The 25899-nt window shown below is 32.2% G+C and overlaps 1 protein-coding gene across 1 annotated transcript; it reads right to left on the reverse strand.

Moving 5' to 3' along the window:
• Positions 1-3005: 3005 nt before the first annotated feature.
• On the reverse strand, positions 3006-25489 carry LOC133190504 (orexin receptor type 2-like). The gene is made up of 5 exons (XM_061326165.1): positions 25004-25489; positions 10295-10670; positions 5674-5815; positions 4263-4381; positions 3006-3207 (listed from the first exon to the last, which is right to left on the reverse strand). The coding sequence occupies exons 1-5, from the start codon at positions 25394-25396 to the stop codon at positions 3032-3034; spliced, it is 1206 nt and encodes a 401-aa protein (XP_061182149.1). The 5' UTR covers positions 25397-25489; the 3' UTR covers positions 3006-3031.
• Positions 25490-25899: the final 410 nt, after the last annotated feature.

Genomic DNA, 25899 nt, shown 5'->3' on the forward strand with positions numbered 1-25899 from the left:
AACTTCACTGGAGTCGCCTGATTAGTGATAGCACCAACTCTTTAGTCAGATTTGATCGTCTTCAGTATGGATACGTTAAATGAGTTAAATGTTAGGTAAGCACTTTCTGATGAAGAAAGAGCAATGGGTTCGATACATTGAAAATGTAATTTTCTGGATATTGATAATATGCATTTTCTGTATTTTTTTTTTTTATAAAGTAATATTGGTCTCTAAAACGCATAAACCAGGTCTACAAGAAGAGCACATAGTCTATTAAAGGTAAAAACAGCATGTTAAATATCCACAAGTTGGAGTTATGAAGTCTGTATCGACATCTCCATGTAAAAATGTCAATTTTTGTCGTTAAGATTTGATTTATTTCTTTAATTGCTTTTCCTAATGAAGATTTTCAATGACTTTTTGTATGGTACCTCTAGAGATAATAGCTTGGTTATCTGTTGTGAACACAATTACTTGTTATGTAAGGTCTTCTTTGACAGTTGCAATAATCAAGTTAATCTCCAACATGCGATGTGGAGGAAATCAATTCTCCTTTTTTATTCCTTATTTAGTTAGTTAATTCCAAGAGGCTGGCTCCGTGTGTGTTCCTATTTAAAGTTTTTATGCTGAATCCCTGATAATGCAACAAATCAACAGCTCTCAAGAAAAGCACCGAAAAGCGTATTGCGAGATCACTCCTTGCATGCTGTCTGTTATCATCTTCCGTTCTTTCAGTCTTCTACACCTATTCTCACAGGTGATTCTAACTACATAAACTATATAACATGATGTAATACTAGGAAATAAATGAGATATTTGATATACATTTACTTATGGTGTTCCAGAATTAAACGGAACTCCTCTGTAGACTCTTTGACTACTGTAGTTTGAACAGAATAAGACGAACGGACCTTAGAATATAAATGTCTGCACTAACTCCCCATTTAATTTGATAATATAACGCTTATGGAAGGGTAATATAATTAATAAATCACGGGGAATCACTTTTGGTTCCCTTTGAGAATAAAATGTAGCTGTTATTTAGTTCCTATGAATATGAACAGCCGTCAACAACTATTATAGGCGACAACAATTTTATACGGAAAAAAAAATATATTTCCCTTTGACTGTGATTTTGATTATTATGCTTTAGCACATTACAGTTAAAACGATTTAAAGAAAAATTGTATTCTGACAAGCTTAAGATCTAAAATGAATTTTATTGGCTCAAATCAACAGATTGATAACTTTAACCCCCCTCCCTCTCTCAAAATATTATACTATACATTTTTTTTTTTTACCATATTAGCCAAGTTGACCTATTTGATGGAATTTGTGGCGCTAAATTTTAAATGACTAATTGGTTTGTCCGTGGCATTATGTCCGACAGCATCACGTTTATTCAATACTTACTATATTATATGACTTTTATAGAGGTAAGAACTAATTTTTTAAATTGTTCTTTCATCCCAATTTAACTTTCTCGCGTCAAAATAAGATCATTGTGTAACAGTATGTTAGAATGTTCTTACTACATGTACGTATATTGGGAAGGGGAGGGGGTCTGGGCTTTGACTTTCATGCAGTTATTGTGATTTTCATCTCTCTAATCTGAAATAAAAATGAATAAACTCCAACCACTTCCTTTTGTAATAAAAATGATATCCCGTAATGGTGCTGATAATGATTATTATTTCAATTTGAATCGGAGAAATTTTGTCAAACCTAAAAGACCAAAGAAAAAGCTAGAAATTGGTCTCATTAGTAGCATGTTCTTACGGGATATAAAGTACGAATGAATTCGGGGGCAACAATTCATATCAAATTTTGAGAAAACACCGGTCTTCCAGCGCAGCTTTTTATCAAAGATATCATTGGTAGTCTTTAATGCTGCATTTTTGATTCATTACACAGATGTTAAAGTACATGGCTCTGGGGGAAGAACATTGCAATAGCCAGGTAGATCTGGACAAAACAGCAATAAAGATCCTCAATGATTTCCAGGCTTAACAAAATCGTTTAGATCAATTTCCTCCCTTCTACATCATTTATTTGCAAAAAAGTATAACAAAGATATAATATAACATGTAACATTTGTCAGATTTCCCATCCCTAACAAAACAATTTGCAAGTAAAACAACATATGCCGAGGAATAAATTCTCCAGAATACACCAAACGATTTACTTTTTCTCTGTTTCTCTTTCTTTATAAATCTTTATTTAAAAACAGCTTTCGATGATTGCAGAAAAATTTCTTAAGAGGCAGATGATGGCATTTCTTTACTTTTTGTTCTGTGTATTTTAGGGAACATCAATGAATCAAAGCCGTTGATTGGGGATTAGTAAGTATTTGGAAAGCAATTTGATGCATGTGCTCCCTACGTGTATGCTTCAACATTAGCCAAAAGTGGAGACTCTTAAGAACTTGCACCCAAGAAAAAGGTTACATTTTTACATGAATACCATTAATTACTGTTGAAGGATAGAACATTAACTCATTCTTTGAAAACTAAATAATTGTGTAGAAACAATAAATCTACCCCTTTGTAAAATGCACTCCTAAAAATAGAAATACTCTAGGTAATATGTCAAAAATTGTTAAAAATGCGTTTTAGACTTCAGAGTTTGTCACAACTCTTGAAAAATGACTGAACCTAGCATTTGTCCTGATATAGAACGAATTTTAACAAAAACAAATATTGTGTCTTGCGAATTTTCAGTTGTCTTTATGTTAATATTCTCATTCTTTTTATATGTGAAAATAATTTATAGCAGTACATGTAATACTGTACCTAAACATTTGAAGATGATGAGTCCTTGCAAACAATGAAATAATAATCATCATCAAATCATCTACTTTTAATGTTTATATTTACATACACATATCAAATACAGTGAACTTTAACAGTTACTTCGTAACAAACCAATACTATAACTGAATTCACAATTCATGTTTATACACAAAACATTCAAATACATGTACATTTTTAACAATCATAATCACAATTTTTAATTGTCACAATATTTAAAACGGAGGTGAAAGAATTCATTATCTATCGGTATATGTGGACAATAAGACTTGTTCCGTGCAAGAGTTGCTGTTGTTGCGATTGGCGTATTGCGAGGCGTTGCTGAACGTTGACACGCCACTTCTATAATGTACACTGAATGCCCTCTTTCTCTTTATACAACAGCAAGCAGTTGCAAATTCTTTTCTGAATTTGGCTGAAAGTAAGATGGAAATCAATTCATAAAATCATTTTGACATATCTTTGATCAAGGTTAGCAAAATGTCCAAATTCAGTCAAATTGTGCCAAACTTAAACTTCATTGTCGCAAACAAAAAAAAAATATATTAAAAAATAAAAACAAATATTTATAAAGTAATTGATATACAGTGTAATACAAAACAGTTTTTTTTTTATTTCAAAGAATATAGGTTTACTAACCTGCAAAAAAAAAATCACCATGGAATATATCATTATAAGGTATTTCGAAACATAAAAGTATCGACAAACTCCTAGAAAACTCGTTCCACAACTGACCGTATAAAATAGAAATTTTTATTTATCTTTTTAAAATTTTATCTATGTTGGACAAATATAACCTTAGCCGAAACATTTCAACAAATGTAAAACGTAAAATATGAAAAATAGTATACTAAAAAGCATTTTCCAGAATAGTTGGAATCTCGTTGTCACAAAAAGTACAATGAAATTATGTTACAAAATTCTATAGCCGTGAAACCCTATAACATTTGATGATTTCCTTCCATAAAATAAATCATATAATACTTATTTTTTGTTGAAAATATCTTTTTTCTAAAGAAAAATATTTTTATTTTCTTTCTTTTAAAAATACATAAAATTAAAAATTCCAGTATATTCTATAGAATTCAACATTTTCATTTTCTTATAAATTCTCTGTTCGCGATTTAATTACATCTTTCATTCAAATATTTTTTTTTCGTCAAGTATTGACATACAGAAAACTGCCAAAAATGTTTCCTTTATCATTAGGTATGAAATATAGTGGACATTTATGTCATGGTCTTTCGCGCAACTTAACTGCATTTGGGTGAAAAACCAGGAAAACCCACAAATATTGGAAAACGTATAAATCAGTATTTGCTGATCACTTGGATATAGTGTTAAAATTTTTTAAAGATATTTTGTCACCAAAATGAAAATTGCAAATAGTCCAATTCAAATACCATATGTTTCATGAATTCGTTAGATTATGTATGCATTAATTTTTTTCATGTCGAAAAAAATACCTACCGCTCATGAAGTTATAGATAATGGGGTTTATAGAGCTGTTGAGGTACGGTAGCCAGTGGGAAATCACAGACATTAACTGAATGGATTGCGGTGGAGCAGATTTTAACGCATTTGCATATCTGAAATTAAAAAGAAAGAAATATGGAGAAAACAAACAGTATTCAAGCTCATAGTCCATTTAAACAATTCAAAATCGGGAGCAGAGCAAACACGGACCTCCAAACACATCAGAGGCGGGATTAGGTGCCATGGAGGAGTAAGCATCCCCTGTCGACCGGTCATACCTGCCGTGTGCTCCTTGTCATGACCGGGTGAACGAAAAAAAATCCGTACAAATTTTAGTGTGTAAATAACAATTAGTATGAAAGAAGCCAGTCAGCATTTGACCTAATGATAGATTGTATTTGCTGATAAGGTCATTGTATCGACCATAGAACTTGCGAAATGATGACTTAAAACGAGACTGTTGATATCATTGTTTCATCAACTTGTTGGTTAATAGCATATCTCGTTTAAAAATTGATCGTACGTAGAGAATGCTCTTGCGTATCGAATCAACTAAGAGATATTAACCCCATTTGCAGGTGATAAGGGTATATTGCTACACGAGTAAGGAAAATTGACGATAGGAAAGTTTTATCATAAAGTTTTGTTGCTAGGTTACCATTAACGTCTTTTTCTAGTAAAATATGAAATAGATGTGTCAGACTCTGTGGTGAACTTTTATTTCAAGTTCCCTGGGATATAGCGAATTGACAAATGAAATGAAGTAACTGTCGTTAATTAATAATACGTCGTCGATATATCTAAATGTCGAGTTGAAGGAATTAAGGAAATCATTTTCCTTTCGTTTAGATAAATCTTAATGTATATTGTGACTATATGAAAAAAACAATAGTTAAATGGGCAGACTACCCTTTATTATTGTAGTATCATGAATTAGGCTGAAGTCTTAAAAGGATTGTTTCAGATAAAAACAGTTTTCAAAATAATTTTACAAGAATGTGCATGCTTTTATTTAGTGTTACGTTGATTGATTGCATATCTCAACGGAGGAGGTCTGAAATGTCTTGAGTGTTGCAAATACGCGGGAAATGTTCGAAATCTTTTACTTCTTCCTTTGTAACTTTTAAATTGTACATGGAAATTCTTTCATTATTCCTAAGATTAAACCATCTCAGAAGACGCATTTCTAAACTAAACACCCTATGTAAATGATGCCAATAAATTAGAAATAATGATTTTTGCGGATGCTGATAGAAGTGCTTCTCCAAGAGAAGTGCATAATCAATCGGTTTAACATGTGTTGAAATAACCTTTCCTCAAGTATGATACAAGACCTCTAGAGCTGGTATAAGTTTTCCCACTTTAAGACATAAATTCCTGTCATGATTAAATAATGTCTTTTTACCTGAGAATATTAAACAGGTGAACGGGAAAGTAGCAGACGGCAAACCCAATTACGACCGTGATGAGCATCTTGGCGGCTTTCTTCCGTGATTCCAGTTGTTCCTCGGCTCTATTTACTTTGCTATCCATCATAGGTTTATTGGCTAAAAATAAAGGAGATTTAATACAGATTATGTTACAAATGTAACAAGTATTAACTGTTTCATTTATGGAAAGTAATATTGAATCTTTACATTAAGAAGAAAGGGATCAATAAAAAAGTTTTAGGTTTGTGTCATGACTTCTTGGTAAGTTTGCTATGAGAATCCCAAGTAAAATTTATATATATACCGAGAAGACTCGGTGTTATAAATCTCTATCAATGAAAAATTATCTCTTTTGCTATTTATTTCAAACGTTTTGTCTTATGTAGATATATTTCAAGAGCAATTACCTGACAGATGTACAAAGTGTCATTGAGAAATACCCTAATTAACTTAAGAATATAACTTACAAAGAAAGAAACAAAAACCAAGAAAACTATTTCAGTGCGCAATGATTTATTACACTGAGGGTTAATTGAAACATATTTCTAAAGATGCCATTCATATCAAGTGCTGACATGTATTGTACAATCCTCCAGCAATTATATCGTTAAGTTATCGATACAGAGCACGTGGACCGTAGAGGTTATCTGTTTTAGCACCACACGGAATACTATGCTGGACCTCACTACACGCTGTCAATATCAAAACCATCGTCTGCACGTGCCGAAAGGGCAATATGGTGGTTGTTACAGATGTAAACTCATCACTTGAAAAGTTTTTTTCATAAACAGTTTTCCTAAATCTGTTATTTGGTATCGTTTTTAGATCATATGTCTTAACAAATGTCAAACATATTTTATGTATTTATCGCAGTGTTTAGAGGTGTCAAAGAAAAGATCATGATTATACTGAATTCTTATAATATTTAGCAATATGGGTGTATATTACTCTTTTCAAAACTCTTAACGCTGCTCTGAAATATTTTGTTAAACTTCATCTAAATTCCCATTGGCAAATTTATTGGGAATTTTGTGATACACTATAGAAAACAAAGTTAACTATTCATGCGACTTCGGCCTGAAACGTCATGCAGGACGAAGTGATTATTTCAAGAATACGTATTGGTCATTAAAAAGAAAAAAGCCCGCATGCATACTAATTTAACGGAGAATTTCAACCAGAATGTATATCTTGTGACTATTCGCTAACTATAAATCAAATTCTTTTGGAATTTTTCGCCTATTCGAAGTAGACTTTATAATAATGTGCAAACGATGCATGAACCTTTCACAAACATTTATGTTAATACAATTTTAGATTATTTATATGAAACTGATTTTTACAGTAAAATTTTGAAGTACATAACTTAAGCAATTTTGTTGGTAAATACATAGGGCAAGCAATTTTGTTGGTAAATACATAGAGCAATCTATATTTTAATTGTTTACATATTTTAAATCCGTCGGGTGGGACGTTAAATGGTGCCCCATGTCAAGGAAAACACTCCTACCTCCCATGGCACGCAAAAGATCGTTTTTATGGATTTCGAAAAAAGAATAGACTCACTGGGGGCCGCCAGAGAAAACAAAAACTTAAAAAAAAAAAAAAAAAAAAAAAAAAAAAAAAAAAAAAAAAAAAAAACGGTCATATAAACTTGAATAAATATGGCTGAAATATTGCAGACTTGGAGTTAAGCAATAATCAATCAATCAATCTTAATTATGTTACAGTATCCATTACATCTGCATGTTAATAGTAGATGTACGGAATTGTAAAATGGTATTAGAACTTTATCTTCTATTTCAAGAATCCAAGGAATCACTATTCGGAGTGTTGCTAGACTGCTCCAAATGCAAAATGTCACTGGTTTTATCTTTAACAACATGGGTTTATCTTGTATTTACATACTTAGTTTGTTATCTGTGGAGTTTGTAGCGTATCTAAATAAAACTGACTTGCTAGGAATTCAGTTCATCAATGTTATAGTTTGAACAGTAAATACCAAAGTCGGCATTTGCATGTTTGACTTCTTGAGAAAAAATAATACCTCGGATAAAAACAAACATCAAAAGATTATATTTATTTTTAGTTAAAACATTTTATGTAAAAATGCTGATTTTATGTTATGTCATATAAATAACAAATCATACAAAATGAAATTTAATAAGTTTGTTTACCATTAACTCGTACAAAAGGATAACAAAATTAAGTATTTAAAATATTACGTCCTCTCTGTATAATTTCCGGTGACATCCAGGATTCACTTTGTCGTATACTCGTGTGGCAAATATTATTTTTTCTTCTTAAAAATACATCGTTATATGAGTTATTGGGTCTGTTGATTGCACAATCCTTTCAATTTGACGTCATTTCCTCCTTCCCTATTTTCATTGTCATTCGTAGATTTCAAAAATTAAATCCTCACTGCATCGATCTAAACCTTAATAAAAGAGGACTATACGTAATATATACGCGCATTCAAGGATACTGAAAAGTGGTTTTGAGGATAAAATATTATGGACGAGTTATTTGTGGCCGATGACCAATTATGGCCTCAAAGAATACGAAGCATCTGTAGATCTTTGAGATGTATTGATGTCAAAAGGATGACACTGTCTGTTGTAATCTTGGGATTTCTGGGTATTGTGCCAAAGAGATTCTTTATTATTAGGATTGATTACTAAAGACGGGGAAACAAATTAGAATCGACTAATGGAAAAATCGAGCCCAAAATACTGTTAAAACAATGAATAAATGCATCTTACACTTGAGTTCGGAAGAAGCACGGGTAAGATTGTTCATCCAAGTTCCATGACGTTAACGTCATGCTGATATACGTACAAAAATTTAAAAAAAAAAAATTTAAAATGCATTTTATTTGCAAGATTTATACAAAACAAAGGTAAACCAGGGCGCACATGCAAGTCTTGCATGATTTCATTGCAAATCTATACAATAAACGTTTTGCAGAAATCGAAGATGCGTGAAATAATGTGTATCTAATTCAATCAAATATTTTTGGTCTGAAGCTCTGCATGGAAATAACAGATTACTTCATTTTTCCTTTTCATCAGTGTAGTTTTTACCCAAGTGACTTACATACATGCTGTTTATTTCATATTAACTTCCTCTGAATATATTTTCCTGGGAAAATAATATGCAATATATGTCATATCTGGTTCTATGTTTGAAATAATGCAAGAAGGTTACCATTCATGTGTTGATTAAACAAATAATAAAAGACAGATGAAAAGTTAATAGTTGCCATAATTCAGTCAATCATTGTATATTTTGTTAAGCTAAATCTATGCTAATTAGTACCCACGTTTAACCCCTGATAATGGTACCAAATATGATCTAAATTATTCATATATGTATATGGTATTGCTTTAAACAAGTCAATTGGTCGATTGTGATTTTTTTTAGCATAAAGAATATTTCATGATACCTTAAATATCTTCACCAATACGAAATACAAACGGCAGCTATCTTGATCTATTTTTTAAATCTGATTTTAAGGTATTGACGTTGACGTGGAGTTCACATTTCACATACATTGTAGCATTCCTTGTATGTTTTAATAAGCATTATATAAATGCACAGAATTCTATGCAGTTCATTTGTATGTCATGGTTGCTGTGCTAGTTTGTATGTATATTATGCGGAAGACCCAGTGTTTCCGCTAACTTTGAAAACCAAGGGTCATTATGACCCTTTGAAGTAAACTTTTGGAAGTCAAAGAGAATTTTCGAGGGTCAAAATATATTCTGGTTTTGCTTACAGTTCTTATATTAGCTATGCTTTCTAAAATCATAATTTGATTTTTAAAAAATGAAAAAAAAAATTGTACTTCTACACATTTTACCGATTCCGCTTTGGGTTTTGTGGAATACATGTCAATCAAAAGAGAACATCTGAAAGTTGTTTGAATTGTTTATTAATGATTTGAGCTTTGCTCACCTTTTTATTACCATCATAAGCCTTTTTGACAAAGTCCAGCTGAAATAAATATGCCGATGTCAGATGCGACATTTTTTATCCGGACTTCCGGTTTTGTTAAGAATTAGATAGATTGTTCAAAAAATCTAATATATTGTTGACGTCGAAATGCCGATTCCAATTACTGCCACTTTGAAATTACATGTAAAGCAACGATTTATTCCTAGAAATTGGAATGTAAATTAATAAAATAGTTCAATCAATGCAACAAAATTGAACTCGATTTTTAAAATTTGTTTTCGTATTTTTCTGCATTATTATGACCCTTTGGGTGATGTTTTAGATGGTAAAAAGTATATTTTTTTTTTATGAGTAAATTACGCAGAAATATGCGTTAACGGAAACACTGAGACCTTTGAAAATTTCACAGATTTCAGTGAAGATTTTCAGGGTGTGTCCTTAAAAATTGAAGTTTAATGTAAAAAAAAAAAAAAAAAAAAAAAATGGTAAAAAGATACTGGATTCTTCACATCATGATACATTTATAAGTACGATGTGGAGACTTTGCAAAGGCACATTAGATGTAACAAGTGTTGTTTGGTTCAGATTAAAGGCATTTCATTCAGTACATTTATGTTTATATTTTGAAAGACCTACCGGACTCTATGGCACCCGGAATTTTGCCCGTCCACAGGACCACAGCAATCATACTGTAAGTCACAGTCATCAAAACTAGCGGGAGTAGATACATAAGCACTATAAGTACGCCTTGGTATACCACCTGGTTGGACATATCGGGCCAGTGAGGTCGACACGTGATCAGAAGATCTATATACGAACGTTGTACAAAGCGTATCAGGTCAGCGACGATGACTTCGGGTAAGGCAAGCAGAAAGGCGATGATCCATATGACAAGTATGATTATTTTTGCCCTCCTCTTGGTACTTTTGAAGCGGAGTGGATAGCAAATGGCGTACCATCTCTCCACTGAGATGGCACTTAGTGTAAACACAGAAACTGCTACGGAAGTCACCTGCAAAAGCAAATTTATTTGAGATAACTATCTACTGTGGTTGAAATTCTAACAATAATCAAACTCTGTTCGTACATGAACGTGAAATGTGAATTGTTAAATGTAAACTAGAATCATCGATATTTCTAACTTGGATACATAAAAAGAAAGGTGCTTCATGTACACACGAATATGCTGCTTTCGGGTCAAGAAGAAAAACATTTTAATTTTGATTTTTAAAATTAAATGTTCGAGATTTTTGGTATTCAATTGGTCGATTTTGAGCTGCTTTAGAATTTGATGAGCAAGTGTCAACACATTTTAGCTGTAGTCTTTGGTGAAGATTTGGGTTTTTCATAGTGCATAAATAATATTATTATCTTTTTTAGCCATAAACCATAATGACTGTACCAAAACATCGCTTAACGCAGACCGGAATGTCGGAAATATTTGAGTTTTTACGGATTTTAAAGGGATTTATTTGCCAGATTTAGTCAATAAATATGCCTTCTGGTGAAGATGCAGTGATTTTTTCGCTGTAATTCTATCTATTAACTGGCCATATTTTTCACACCCATACAAAATACCAGTGCACAACTAAGACAGGATGGAACAAGTATCAATAGAATCAAAAACATTTACAGATGTTATGAAAATATAATTCGTCATTACTTTGCACTTGTACTTAACACACTCCATTATCAATATTTTAACTGTGTTACGAAATGCAATTAATACAGGGCAGCGTTATATTAGCTGCAGAGTTTTGTTTTGTAACAATTTTCAATACATTTTATTAAATACTTTACTTATCTTTTTGAATGATTTATTTGGTAAATATTATACTAATATTTTAAATGATGACTGTGTTTACCACTTCCAACAAATTTCGTTCACCTCAATGCATAATTACATAATGATATCTTTTTCATATTAAATCCGCCCCTGTCTGTTTTATGATTTATACATTTTTTCTGTCTGTGAGAACAATTTTATGCCCTTTGAAATTTTTTCCCAAAACGTAAAATTATCAGCAGGTTATAGATGTATTTGATCTCCAAGCGTTCATTAATGAGGAGGATTTTGCTAGTTCCTTGGTATCACGAGATACACAAACTTTACGACCGAAGTAAGTCTACAAGAAATAATTGCTGCAGCACCCACTTATTAAAGATCGTAAAGACGGAAAATCAATTACGTTAAAATAAGAAGATATCATCAACATGATGGGAATACTGGTATAAAATATAATCAAATGAATTTTAAATTTATGGGTTTCTATTCAAGTTTTGATAATTAGTTATGGGGGATTCTTCTGTAACTGAACCCTGCCATGTTCGTGCAATGACATTTGCGAACGAAGCATGATACAAAGCTTCTAGAAGCTAATTATGCAAATACAAGTATACGTGCTGGTCAGGAACCCATTGTAGTGTATTTTGTAGCACTACTGACGTAAAAACAATGAGTTCTGCAAGCTATGCAATTTTCATGAAAAAATCCCATACTGCTAGCTTAATTAAAAATGTACTCATGTCGAGGACGATGATCCATTGATTCTAGGAATCTTTCTATAATTTCTTGAACACCACTCCTGAATGTTTTCTTTTATTGGAAACACTCATATATATATATATTTATACAAAGGTTGTAAAACCAGGTAGTAAAGCATTTTTGTGTTGAATTTTTAAAGTCCTCGTACACATCTTTTCTAAGGCACATGCATGGTATACCACTTTGTGAAAGACTTAACTTCTACACTTTATAATAATTATCAAATTTCCGATGAATTTCATCATATTCTATAATGCTTTATTTAATGTAAGAAAAGATTACCTAGGCATCTTGTCAATACAATGCAAAACAAATGTTAAAAGACTATGTATGTTTCTTGAAAATCTATAATAATGTCCGTCCATCCTGATTTCTCCTTCCTAATTTCACTTTCTGCTATTTTTCTGTAAATAAATTTATTGTATATGTATCTTGACTAGTTCGTATAATAATATATATAAGTTATATTGAAACTCATGTACCAATATTTTGGAAGGAATGAATAAACTGAACTAGAAAAAATCAAGATATCTACATGTAGAATTAACAAGCTTCTGTGATAATATTCGAATCATATTATGGAAATTCCACATAGCTGGAATGATTTAAAAAGAGGGACTATAGTAAAATAAAAGCAGTTTAATAAATTATATCTATTTTTTTCCTTAAATATGCATAAAATAGAATATATAAATGATATATAAACATGAAAATTCGAAAATACACTTCACGCTAGTGTAGTCTTCACTGAAATTGATGCCGAATGTATGATACATATACATGGGAATAGTTGACAGCTGTGTATGGCGTGTTTTTCAGTTTTGTTGAAATTTTATTCCGTGCTGGATATTTTATATACGCCATATTTGTATTGTATATATAATAAAAAAAACTTCCGTGTAAACCCTTTACTGCCTACAATTACATGTACATATTATATCTGATTTAATTAATTGTTAGATTGCAACAGATAACACGAGATCTACAGGCTTGTAAAGAGTGTAATCATGATGAAACATTTTGAGATGTAATACCGCTTAATATAAAGAAAAATATTTCCCAATGCAACACATACTTATGTAGCAGAAATTGAATATCTTTGCGTACTATCGATCTGAAGGTTGAAGGCATCTGTAATATCAAAATACATGTAACTACATTCGTGTAAAATGTTACAAACTTGACGAAAATGAATACAAATAATTCCTCCACACAGAAAATGTCAAATGAACTGTAACTAAAGCCTGAAGGCCTATTTACACGGTCTGACTTGTAAGATGTGATTTCAGATGTGATTTCACATCCGACTCCAGTGTTTCATTTACATTGTATGATTTGTCAGATATGTAGTTCATTAATATTTCCCTCCAAATTTCTTATTGTTTACAATTTAAGAATGGAAAACGGCAATTACATACTACCTTTCCATTTCCTAATGATAGCAGCTATTTGCCAATTGAACACAGAAGAACATGGGCAAGACCTTGGTTAGGACATGGTGCATATTATGCAATAAGTAAAGAATTGGCCACGGAAAACCCAAAATGGTTTCATTTTTTCAGACAAATTTACTTCTGAGTATGATTTTTTAATCAATCTGTTTGTTCAGTTTCACTTTCCTGCCATTATCAATTCGAGTACATGGAATGAAAAATTCCCCCAAGATTTGGTCATGTAAGATATCACATTAATCTTAAAATTAATCTGGAGCAAAAGTTCGGGAAAAATCCACATGTTAATAGTACCTAATTTAGATCAACCTTTATGACCTTTCTTATGATTGGTTGAAACCATCTGACTTGCCAGACAGAATAGAACATGTCTCTATTCCATCTGACTCCATCTGACTTCATATCTGGCTTATGATTTCCCTATTTACACGGTATGATTTGTAAGATGTGGCGAGTCACATCTTACAAATCATACCGTGTAAATAGGCCTTGACTGTGATTCTAACCACGAACCAGTCAAACGTTTTATGCTGACCCACCGCAGTGCTGGAACTGGTAAGAGGGGTTTAATCGAATTTCCTGCTGGTATTAACCGCGTTCTCATTTACAAAATCTTCAACAAGGATGAAGGTATTCGAAAGTTACTTCTATGGTGAACGTATTACAGTTTAATTACACTGAATTTTCGTGTATTTCTTCGAGCTAATCGACGCTGTTTGATAGGGTTTCTTGTTATTAGTGAATAAAAATGTATTAAAATATCTACAATGTATTTAAAACATATATTTAATGAGGTCAACTCAAAAGTGCATTCTTAATTAAAGTTGTACATTCCAGAACTGATTCTGGGCTTTTATGAGTTGTGTCTACATATCGGGTAAGAGCCATAATTTACTAGAATTCCTTAACCCCTTAACCACACGTTGGGATAAGAGGCCGTCGAAGTTAGTTTAATACATGAATAATAAGCCCATTCCTTTTTTATCGCTTTGTAATCTTTTTCATGTTGCAGTGCTCTTAAACAAGACAGATACGATTTTGTGCTTCTTCACTGCCCATAGACAGATCGAGTAATAAAAACAAACCTCAGGAAGAATTGAATGTTTTAATATTGTAGTTTTATCGAATACCATATTAACTTCAAATAATGTGACATACAAATCAACTTTACTATTCTCTTATGAGGCGTTGCATAACACCTTCTCGGGGTTAATTCTCTTTGAATTGACGGTTATGTACATCAATTTCTTTTACGGTGATAACAATACCACTTCTTTGTTCTGTTTTTCGTTAAGTTAACGTATCATATACTGTGTAAAATATAGATGAGGATTCTTTATGATGTTTATTATGGAACTTGCAAAATCTTGTATATGTAAGTTACCTTTCCAGTGTATGAAGTGTGTAAACAGTGACCATGTTAAAGGAAGGATTAAACTGTACATTCAAGTTCTCAAAATTTCAAATCTGGATCAAATTTGAGATTCGATATAACAATATTGTTCTGTACACATTTTCAATAAATGAAGCTTAAAAGTCTTTAGTAATGGATATAAATGTACAATTACAATACACATTTGGTTTTACATCCTTTTTTGATTTTATCTAGGGTTAAAAAATCAGTTTAAGGTAAAGATGAGAATGAACAGTGATCGATCTAATATATCCAGTAAACATAATGAATCAATGAATAGGGCAAAAACACGAACCCCTGGAAACACCAGAGGTTGGCTCGGGTGTCTAAAAGGAGTAAGCACCCCCTCTCGACCGGTCAAACCCGCCGTGAGCCCTCTGTATTGACAAGGTAGACAGAGTGCTCCGTAGTCAAATTTAGTATCAACACAATGACCTAACAAATGGTATTAAACATGTAAGACAAAATACCACCCAACGACAGATTATATTTTCAAACATTGTTAAGACCGTAGAATTTGCGAAAAGCTTACTATAAACGAGGTTTCTGAAATCCTTGTATATCATCAACTTATTCGTCAGTAGCTTGCCTCGGTTTTAAAATTTATCGTATTCAGAGCATGTTCTCGCGTATCGAATCAGTTGGGAGACATAAAACCATATGCAGGTAATGTTAGAATATAGTTACATATATAAATAAGGGAAGTTGACGATGGAAAGGCTGAAGTCATCTCCTTTGTCATACAGTTTAGTAATAAGTTGATCATTATCGTCTATAGTCATCAAAATATGAAACTGATGTGGTAGACTCTGTAGTGTATTTTATTTTGATTTCGCTCAGTCGACATATGAATGAATGTAACTATTGTTAATTGATAAAACGCCGTCGATATATATCTAAATGTTGAGTTGAAGGCCACAAGAGTTTTCCTCTTCTCAAGAAGATGTTTTTTTTTTCTTTTTTTTAAAATAAATTCTGCTTAATAGGAATAGAAAAATTATAGCGTTCCAAGAAACGCACGTGTCGCTTGCTTTGTATATAGCTTCATTAAAGAAGTACATGAATCTAAGAGTGGTCAGCTATTTATTTGCTACTATTGTGGTTCATGCATTTTCCTGCAAAGAAAAACATCCACGGATAGAAATAATAAAAATGACTCAGATATAAAATATGACAATTAAATAAAAATTTGATTCTCCTATCCTCAAAGCTAATGTGAATACTGTAGATTCCTTATTTTACGCGAGTACTTAATATCGCGAAATGGCTAAAGGGCGTCAAATCGCGAGAAAAATAATTCTCGAATGGGTGATTCATCTAGAGACTTTACATACATTGAAGCACCATAAAAATAAAAGCGAGGAATTTTATTTCGCGAGTGGTGCTTCTCGCGTAATTACGCGATAATTTATTCCTCGCGTATATTTAGGAATCTACAGTATTGAAATTATTAATTATTATCCAATCCCCCAGATTCGTGATTAGAGAGATATTTGGTCACCCTGCTGTTTTAAAGTCATAGTATCAAGGTATATACATGTAAGTGCAAAATATCAAATCCATACCTCTCACAGTTGTAAAGATATAAGGTGTGACGGACGGACAGACAGACGCCGGGTAACTTTGTCTCTAAGTGTCGCTTTGCTCTGCAAGCGATACAGCACATCGGCTAGTAAATTAAAGGGACTCTAAAGGAATAATTCACCAGAATGATTTCAAATATGAATTCTTTTCATTCTTTTTTTTCTAATTTGCAGTGTAACGCTTGTAAAGACATGTACATGCAGCATGAGGTAAGAATCCATAAAATTTTGAAAATGGTTAAGGTTTGTAGCAACCCCAGGCTAGCACCTTCCGCTCAAACTTTATTAACTTTTGACCAAAACCCACTTCTCTTATGCTTGTGTTATCTCTTTCTGCATATTGAAAACAATCCTTTGGGAAAATATTGTGCATCAGAGCTCCAGGTGACGAATTATTGGGATTCTGATAGAAGCCCTTTTTAGTTTTTAAAATGGAGACATCCTTGTCTTTCCGTGATAACGAAAATTTTTCATTCTCTTTGCTCCAGAAAACTAACACTCAAAGAAGCCTCTACGCAATCAAGAAATGGATTTGATTTATTAAAATTGCAGTTAAAAATGTCGTGCGGTCGAATCGAAAAAACATTTGGTGGCGAGAGTTTGTGACTGCCAAATTGAGTATTGGACTGACGATACAAGCGATCCAATTGTGGATTCATATTACTTGAGAGGGAATAACAATTCTGTCCCTCGAATGTTCTGTGTAACTTAAATAATAAGACGGAAAGCAGACCGAGTGACAATGGATAAAAAGTTAATCAAAGGCAACTGCCTTAAACTTCATCTCTAACGATCAACACTTTATTTTGCCATATAATCTATCAATATTGCTGCAGGGAATTCAATATTCTGAAAATTACAAGTCATTTAATCTACAAAAGTGTATTACCACACAAAAGTGTGTTACCACACAAAAAGTATTGCATTATATTAGCCAAACTGAACTTGCTTATTTTACATATTAGCAAAAATTAAATCAATATTTTCTATTTAACCGAGATTCAACAATATTACAGTTTGGTTGGAACTTAAGGTATGACGACACTGTATTTATCTGTTTTGTACATGCATCTCTTCACGATGGATATAAAAATATTCGTAATTATCATTATCTTATGTTTTCTAAACTGCTTTCAAAATGTTTTAAAAATAGATACACCAAAATTTGTAATGCTGACAATCGAGGAGATTCCTAATAGGATTATGTAGGGAACACCAACCATGTATATTGTAATGCAAAAACAATCAATCTTTCCACAGATTCTTTATATAGAAGTGCTTTTGTCAACAACTCAAAGAGTATACTACGTGTATCATTCTTTGAATACTGTACTTTTGTGCAGTTTTTTTTTAAATCATCAGTATGTTAACACCTATTCATTTTAGATCCATGTTCATTACCATTTGAATGTAACGGAATGATAGCTTATTTTATCGCTTAGTTTATGGAGTTACACTGTTTCAGAACACCTTAACTGAAATTAAATCTGGTTCCCCTCTCACGTCATGACTCAGTCTCACACTTTGTATTAACAAAGTTTAACATATTCATCTCATGTTTTCTGCATTTTTCGACTTCACAGTTTATAAAAACCTTTGAGCCCTTAACCGTCCGTCTACTTAAATCGCATTACAATACACATGTATCTCGAACAAAATTTACTACTGAGCGAAGAAGCATTTTTATATTCCAAGAACTAACCGTTTCGATCCAAGAATGACCACTCTACCAAAGACAACCATCACAAATATGTCATACTTAATTACAAGTAAGTTTAACTAAGATACTTATAGATTTAGGAAACCATGCGGAAGAATTAAAAGCATCAGTCTAGTTTTATAATTAACATAAGCTCTAGATATAATGTATAAATCAGGATAATATTATTAGAAGTGCTTTTTGGGATTGGGGATTTTTTTCCCTGAAAATATATACGTCATGGAATTTTCTTGGAAATCATTCATTAATATCAAAATCTCGTCTTCGTTTCGGTTTAGTCTCTTTCAATACCAAATGAAATAATAGCCTTCTTGGGAATCCCTACAACACATTGTAATATCTCATTAACCAGGAGGAACCATTTGTTAATCGTTCACATTAAGGCCTTAAAATCGCATCATGATAGGATTACTCTGTTTATAATTATCTATCCTCAAGTCACAAGAAATTGTGCTCTTCTATATTGCAATATTTTTACGCATATATTGCAAGACTTATGGCGTCATTTATAAGTTTAATTACCTCAATATTGTGTTTAATAATTAATATTAACATATTCGATACATACATGTACATTTATATCGCATTTCCGGAAGAACTAAAAGTTGATCATTCAAACTTAGATATCGCTTTAGATATATATAGATATAGATATAGATATATATATATATATATATATATATATGATTGCGACATATTTTCAAGATCATTAATTTACTCATTAAAGATAAATATATTTCTTTTAAATTCTATCGTTGTAAACAAAAAAGAAGATTTTACGAAAGTACATATAACGACTCAAATGTTATTGTCCTATATAGCTGAAGTTTAAGATGATCTCATGGCCATCTAGAACAATCAGGGAATCATAGTCTGAATCCAGAATTATTATCCGATATGTTTGCTGAAAAGCTAATCCATTAAAAGGTTAAGTATGTTGTTTGGTTAAATGTCATACCAGTAGAAAGTCGTTTGGATGTGTTTATCTGAATTCTACGGGTACTCTTTTCTTGTTTAAGGAACCAAGTGTGCTGTTTTTGTATTAAAACGGACCCGCTAGAGAAACTCAAAGAGAATATATCATGATGAACTGTCACGAAGAAAGAGCCCATCAGAAACTGCAAAAAAGCTAGAGAAGTATGTTTTCATATCCAGCTGTTAAATACTGGACATTGATTTACTAAGAAAAAAATATTGAATTTTTACAATTTATACATTCAAAGTGCAATATCGTGCAATATCCCCTCCACCCCCCGCCCCCGAAAAAAATTGAACTAAAACAACTTCAAATAGACACCATTTAGGACCTCGTGAATTGTAAGGTCTCCAAAAAGTATGTACGGCACAAAAATTGTTCATCAAAAAGATGTGCTCCTTCAAATCGTTTTCAAAAGAGAATAAAAATCATTCTGAATTGAATGAAATGAAGTCCTGAATTTTTATACCTCGAGATCGAAAATCGGGGAGATTTTTTGTCCTGACTGGCCATCCGTCATCAACTAAACATTCCTTATTACATTTGAATCACAAAAATTAGAGATTTTATATTTAGATATATTTGACAGCATTAATATTTTTTATCAAATTTTTACCTAACCTATAATTTTGAAGAAACTATCTGAAATTTAAATGGATCGGGATTGGTATTCTGGATATTTTGGGAAATTTTTTTTTTGGTTAATAATTTACACATTGTTAAGAAGGCTCCATATGTGGAACCTTCAGTCACATAATACAAATGGTGAATAATTAACGTTCTTCAAATCATTATTTTCTCACCTCTTTAACCTTGCCCATAACTTTTGATTGGTTACAGCTATGACTTTCATATTTCACATGTGTATTTCTTGTGACAAAACCTTTCTTTGGGTACCATAAAATTTGACCTTGACCTTGGAGTTTGACCGACTTTTGCTAATTTTTTTCAGACTTTAACCTTGGCCATAACTTTTGAATAGTTGGTGCTAAGGCTTTCAAACTTCACATGTGTGTACCTTGTGACAAGACCTTCCTTCGGATACCAACAACTTTGACCCTTTGACCTTGACCTTTGATTTTGACCTACTTTTGAAAAAAAAAAAATTAACCTTGGCCATAACTTTTGAACAATTGGTGATAGGACTTTCATTCTTCACATGTGTAATCTTTGTGACAAGACCTTTCTTTGGATACCAACAACTTTGACCCTTTGACCTTGACCTACTTTTGCAAAAATTTAACCTTAGCCATAACTTTTGAACGGTTGGTGCTAGGGCTTTCATTCTTCATATATGTAATTCTTGTAACAAGACCTTCCTTTGAATACCAACAACTTTGACCTTGGAGTTTGACCTACTTTTGCAAAACTTTAACCTTGGCCATAACTTTTAAACGGTAAGCGCTAGGGCTTTCGCACTTCACATATGTAACCCTTGTGACAAGACCTTACCTTGGATACCAACAACTTTGACCCTTTGACCTTGGAATTTGACCTACTTTTGAAAGACTTTAACCTTGGCCATTAATTTTGAACAGTTGGTGCTAGGGCTTTCATATTTCACATGTGCATTTCTTGTAAGAAAGCCTTTCCTTGGGCACCATTAATTTTGACCATTTTAACTTGACCTTGATGTTTGACTTACTTTTGAAAAACTTTAACCTTTTCCATATCTATTCAATGGTTGCTGCTAGGGTTTTCATATTTCACAGGTGTATTCCTCGAAACAAAACCTTACTTTGGGTATCAACATATTTGATTTGCATTTGAGAAAGTTTAACCTTTGTTATGAGTTGCAATACGGGGGCATCAGTGTTTCAAAAACACATCTTGTTGTGTATCATATTACGGGAAGGGAATTTATCATGAGTTTATTACTACATGTATAAGCAAACATGTAATAATTTATGTATTTAAATGACATTCATTTAATTATCATTGTAATAAATCTCAGAACTAGGGAGTTTTAAGTATGCCACGGTTCTGCGTGGTTTATGGTTTTGATTGACAGAGAAATTCTTAGGACTTTCCTGCAATATTATTACAAGGTAGGTATATCCATATACTTCATGTAAGGCAGATGTGGCATGTTTCTTCTTGGAAAACTGTCCAACAACATGTGCAGATGGCTATCCACTTTGAAAGTTACAAGTACTTGTTATTATTTTGTAATTTGTTAAGGACATACGCAACGTACCTTACCTACTGATAATTTTTCAAGATATTCGTAATTTAAGATCATAGTGCCATCAGATGTTCATAGACAAAAAATCAGCATGCATTATCAGAGGTTTTGAAAAGATATCATTTGATGAAAATTCTTGCATATTTCAAAATTTAATGTACAAAAATTAGTAAACATATATTCTCTATGTTTTGTTTATTTAACCTTGTTTTAGAAGAAGTGTACAACAGCATATTACATGTATATAGAGATTAAAATGTAGCACACAGTTCCTTTAAGTATTGGAACTCTTCAACTCTAGGGAAAAAGACAATTAAGTTCAAACTACCTTGCGTATGTCCTTAAAACCTCTTCTATTCATTGTCTTTCGTTAGGATGCTCACTCCTCCACTTTTTAACTTCCCTTCTATCATTAATATGTACTAAAAAATCCCACAAAAGATCCTCTAAGGTAGGAAAACATAATTCTATTGCAGTCTATAAATTTTTTGTTCTCTTAATTAGTTTTTGGTCATTCAGAACTAAGGGAATCTGTTCTGCCTTTTAATTAACTACAAATGTAAGTAATATCTGTCTTCGATTTAGGTAACACATCACATATAATGTATTGAAAAAAACCTATGTGAGACTTTTTAAAGCAATCTTTTTATTAATATTTTCGAAAAATAATTTTGATATTAGTTCCTCAAGTGATTACATGTATGATTATATTTTGAAGAATTTGAGGGATACATGTAACTTTGATTCCGAAACTCGTCATTGTATAAATCTGTAAATATTTCAGCTGCATTATCTACTGTCTTGCAACAATTTTTAATTGCTATTGATGGAAATAATATTTAGTATTAGATAAGCATCATTTCAGTAGCATTATTTCTTTCTGTTCACTGTACCCTCTAATATACTAGGTTTTCGAGCATGAGAACCCAGTATATCATGTGCATTCTGAGGAAATTTGGCAAATTTAAGAGAGAAAGCAAAATTCATGAGGGTTTGGGCTAACTTGTAAAAGCGCTGATATGGTAAACTACTTGATAATTCTCTAAAAATTCATCAAATTTTAGGAAAACTGCACCTTTAAAAGGGCTTCTCTTTCTAAAAACAATCCTGGTTTTACAACATCCTCTCAAGGTGAACTATCTTGTTATAACAGACGACCCAGGATGTAGTATATAATTTAGAAGACAATGGCTAGAGTTTTAATGTATAACACATACTGTCTTCATTATTTCATTCTTTTCTGTTCATTCTGGTGCACAATGGTGAAAAAATATCCTTTTGATTCCCACCATAGTTCGGCATATAAACAAAAAATAGGAAATGTATAGAATATATAGGTATTAAAAGAATTTTTTTGTTTAACAATTCTTATGTTATATGTTTGTTTCCGGTTTTGGGGGTTTTCATTAAATAGAGTTAAGTTGATTGGTTGCCTATGTATAAATTCTCGAATGATAGTTGGGATTGTCCTTACCCGCGGGTTACAAATACAAAGGGTAGTTATGTCATGAATATTTGAACTTCACCGGAATTTCACACCTAGAATGATTTGAAAATTATTTGTAAAGAAACAAGCCAGGTAACGACATTCCCCTTTGTAATGGTCAGTCAAAAATAAAAACATTTCTTAATGCGACGAGTGAAAGACCTTTTAAATACATACAGACCTTATTTAGACTATAAAGATTAACAGCTTCCAACATTGTGATGATCCTGTCGCCTCGAGTGTCACTTTACAAGTGCAGTGACAAAAAAATTGACATTTTTTCCCCTAAATTTCCTCCTATTTCACAGTTGCAGAATTATTTTCAACTCTATAAATCCGCATGATGTGCAAAAAAAAAAAATCTTTAAATCTGAAACGAATTTAAAAGCTTCTTAATTGGCCATGTGCGGCAAGGGCATGAACATCGTTTTCTCAATGAGAGAACAGTCTTTCTATATGCAATTACTTCTGTTCAAATTAACCCTAAAAATACAAACGTATTCCTATCAGCATCTCGTTGGGAAACTATAACAGTAATTAGGGCTCTCACAGGTATGCATTATTGCAGAGGAGCGTGCATTAAAGCCACATAATTAGCAGACATTATGAGGATTGGAGAAAGCACTGATAAGAGATGAAGAAAGCACATCACGTGTTTTGGGGGTCCTTATATCCGAGATAGATCAGAGAAATTATTTGATATCATACTTATTTCACCCTTTTATCTTTATTATCTGCTCATTTGTGGAGGAAAACTTCTTGAATGATATAATGAAGAATTTATGTAGAATTAATGGGCATTGAAATATGTGAGATACAATAAACACAGCAAAATAATACTAAAATCTTTCAATATGTCGTTAACTGTTCTCCGTTATCTCAGCTTATCGAATGTTACAGTTTAAATGTTAAAATAAACGTGTCTACTGTATTCTATTAGAGTCGAGAGATTTTCGATTTTTTCTGCAATATATACGTGTACATATCTGACAAAGTATGCGTCAATAACCTTTTCAAAAGTGAGACTGCTGTAGGTGTAATATTAATTTGTTAATAAAACTTATAATGTTTACCTACCAGAAATCACGCATGGCATTTTAAAAATTCCAATCCATACATCATCATATCTTTATCATAAACAACTTATATAAATTTGTAGATGTTTATCTGCTGGATTCTGCTTTGCAGTAGATATAAACAAGTAACAGTATTAATCTATCACGACCTTCTCTCAGAAAATGAAATGACATAATAGTTTATTATGTCTTATTCTTTACTGCTGCTCATCAAAAGAACTCAGAAGAAGATAATAAACATTGAGACACCTTTAAATATTAATATATTGTATCTGCAGCCACCTAGCTGAAACATTTATTTTAAAATCTTTTAAAATAATAAAGACCAAGAAATTAACATCAATCGTGTAGCGTGCCATTCCTTTTGTAATATGAGCTAGAAATTCATTATTGAATACACACTGTCAGAAGTCGTCATCTTGTCGAATATTCTATAGTTTTTTTCTGATATCACAGAGAATTATATATGGCACACTAGAAAAACGATAAATGGGTACAATTCTTATGACGCATTGTGTAATTCAATAAAAGCTCCTAAGCGGAAAAAATCAGTTTAGATAAGTTTGGGTAAGTGGATTATCAGGTACTTAAAATGAATCTATAAAACAAATTTGTTCTCTAATATATTTCATGATTTATATACCCTTGAAAGCCAAGTGGAGACCTAAATATGCAATTATAGTTTTTCTTACTCTATATCGAACAAGCATATGTATTGGTATATAACGGTTGCACGAAACGGTTGAATTTGTCAAATTAAATTTAGCTAGATAATGGGAAGAGTTTGATTAAACAGCTTTCTTATGATGTTCTATTGATCTGAGGTGGAAATATATATTTAAATTGTAAGACAAAGATATAATGCAATGTGTTGTGTTAATCTGTGCAAACTGACAAAAAAATCCTTACCTGCAAGAATAATGCTATTTTGCACATTACGAATCCGAAATACCAAGTTTCTGTCACGTCAGCCAAAAGGGTTGGTGGGAGGCATATTATGATCACGGTAAGATCTGCAATTGCCAAATTCACGATGAAAATATTTGTCACTGTCCTCATGGATCTGTTTCTCCATACAGCAAAACAGACCAGAACATTCCCAGATAGTCCAACCACAAATGTTATGGCGTACAGAATGATGATGGCCCATTCCCAGTCCTCTGGAAAAACGTAGTCCTCTAAATAATCTAGGTACTCTTCGTCGTTTAGGCAGATCACGTCTGAACATCGAGTTGCGACAGAGGAGTTTTCAGGAGCCCCGGTAAGATTTTCCGGAATGTTAGTCAAGTTCTCCATTAGCATACTAATTTAAAGTTCTCTTTAAGATGAACAGCGCAATCTTTCTTTATACCACCATCAGTCTTTGAATATATCAAAACATTATGAAATTCAAATTCTTATCTTTTCGTATGAAATATATATCAAGATATATCAGCAACACAGAATATTCACAACAACGCAGCACTTGTCATTCTTTAACACGTGTATTGATTTCAGTTATTATTTCTTACATTAAAATGTAAAATTGTTTTAGATAGCTATTGAGGTATCCTTTCGGAAATTATTATCACTCGTTAGACTGTCCTTTAAACTGGCGTGAATCTGAGCGAGAGATGGAATCAAACTGGAACATATGTTTGCTACGAACAACATGTGGTTAGCACAATCCGCAATCCCATTGGACGAAGGCATTCGATATACCAGTAACAGTAATGATGTATTATGATTTTAAATACTTAGTTATCCGGCCAAGCAATCAACAGGCCCTGTGTAAAAAAAAAGTACGTTCTTCGTACCAGATCGAT

The sequence above is a fragment of the Saccostrea echinata genome, unplaced genomic scaffold (genome assembly GCF_033153115.1).
Source record: "Saccostrea echinata isolate AGI-Se365-2 ecotype Australia unplaced genomic scaffold, CSIRO_AGI_Sech_v1 ptg000022l, whole genome shotgun sequence".
NCBI classification, from domain to species: Eukaryota; Metazoa; Mollusca; class Bivalvia; order Ostreida; family Ostreidae; genus Saccostrea; species Saccostrea echinata.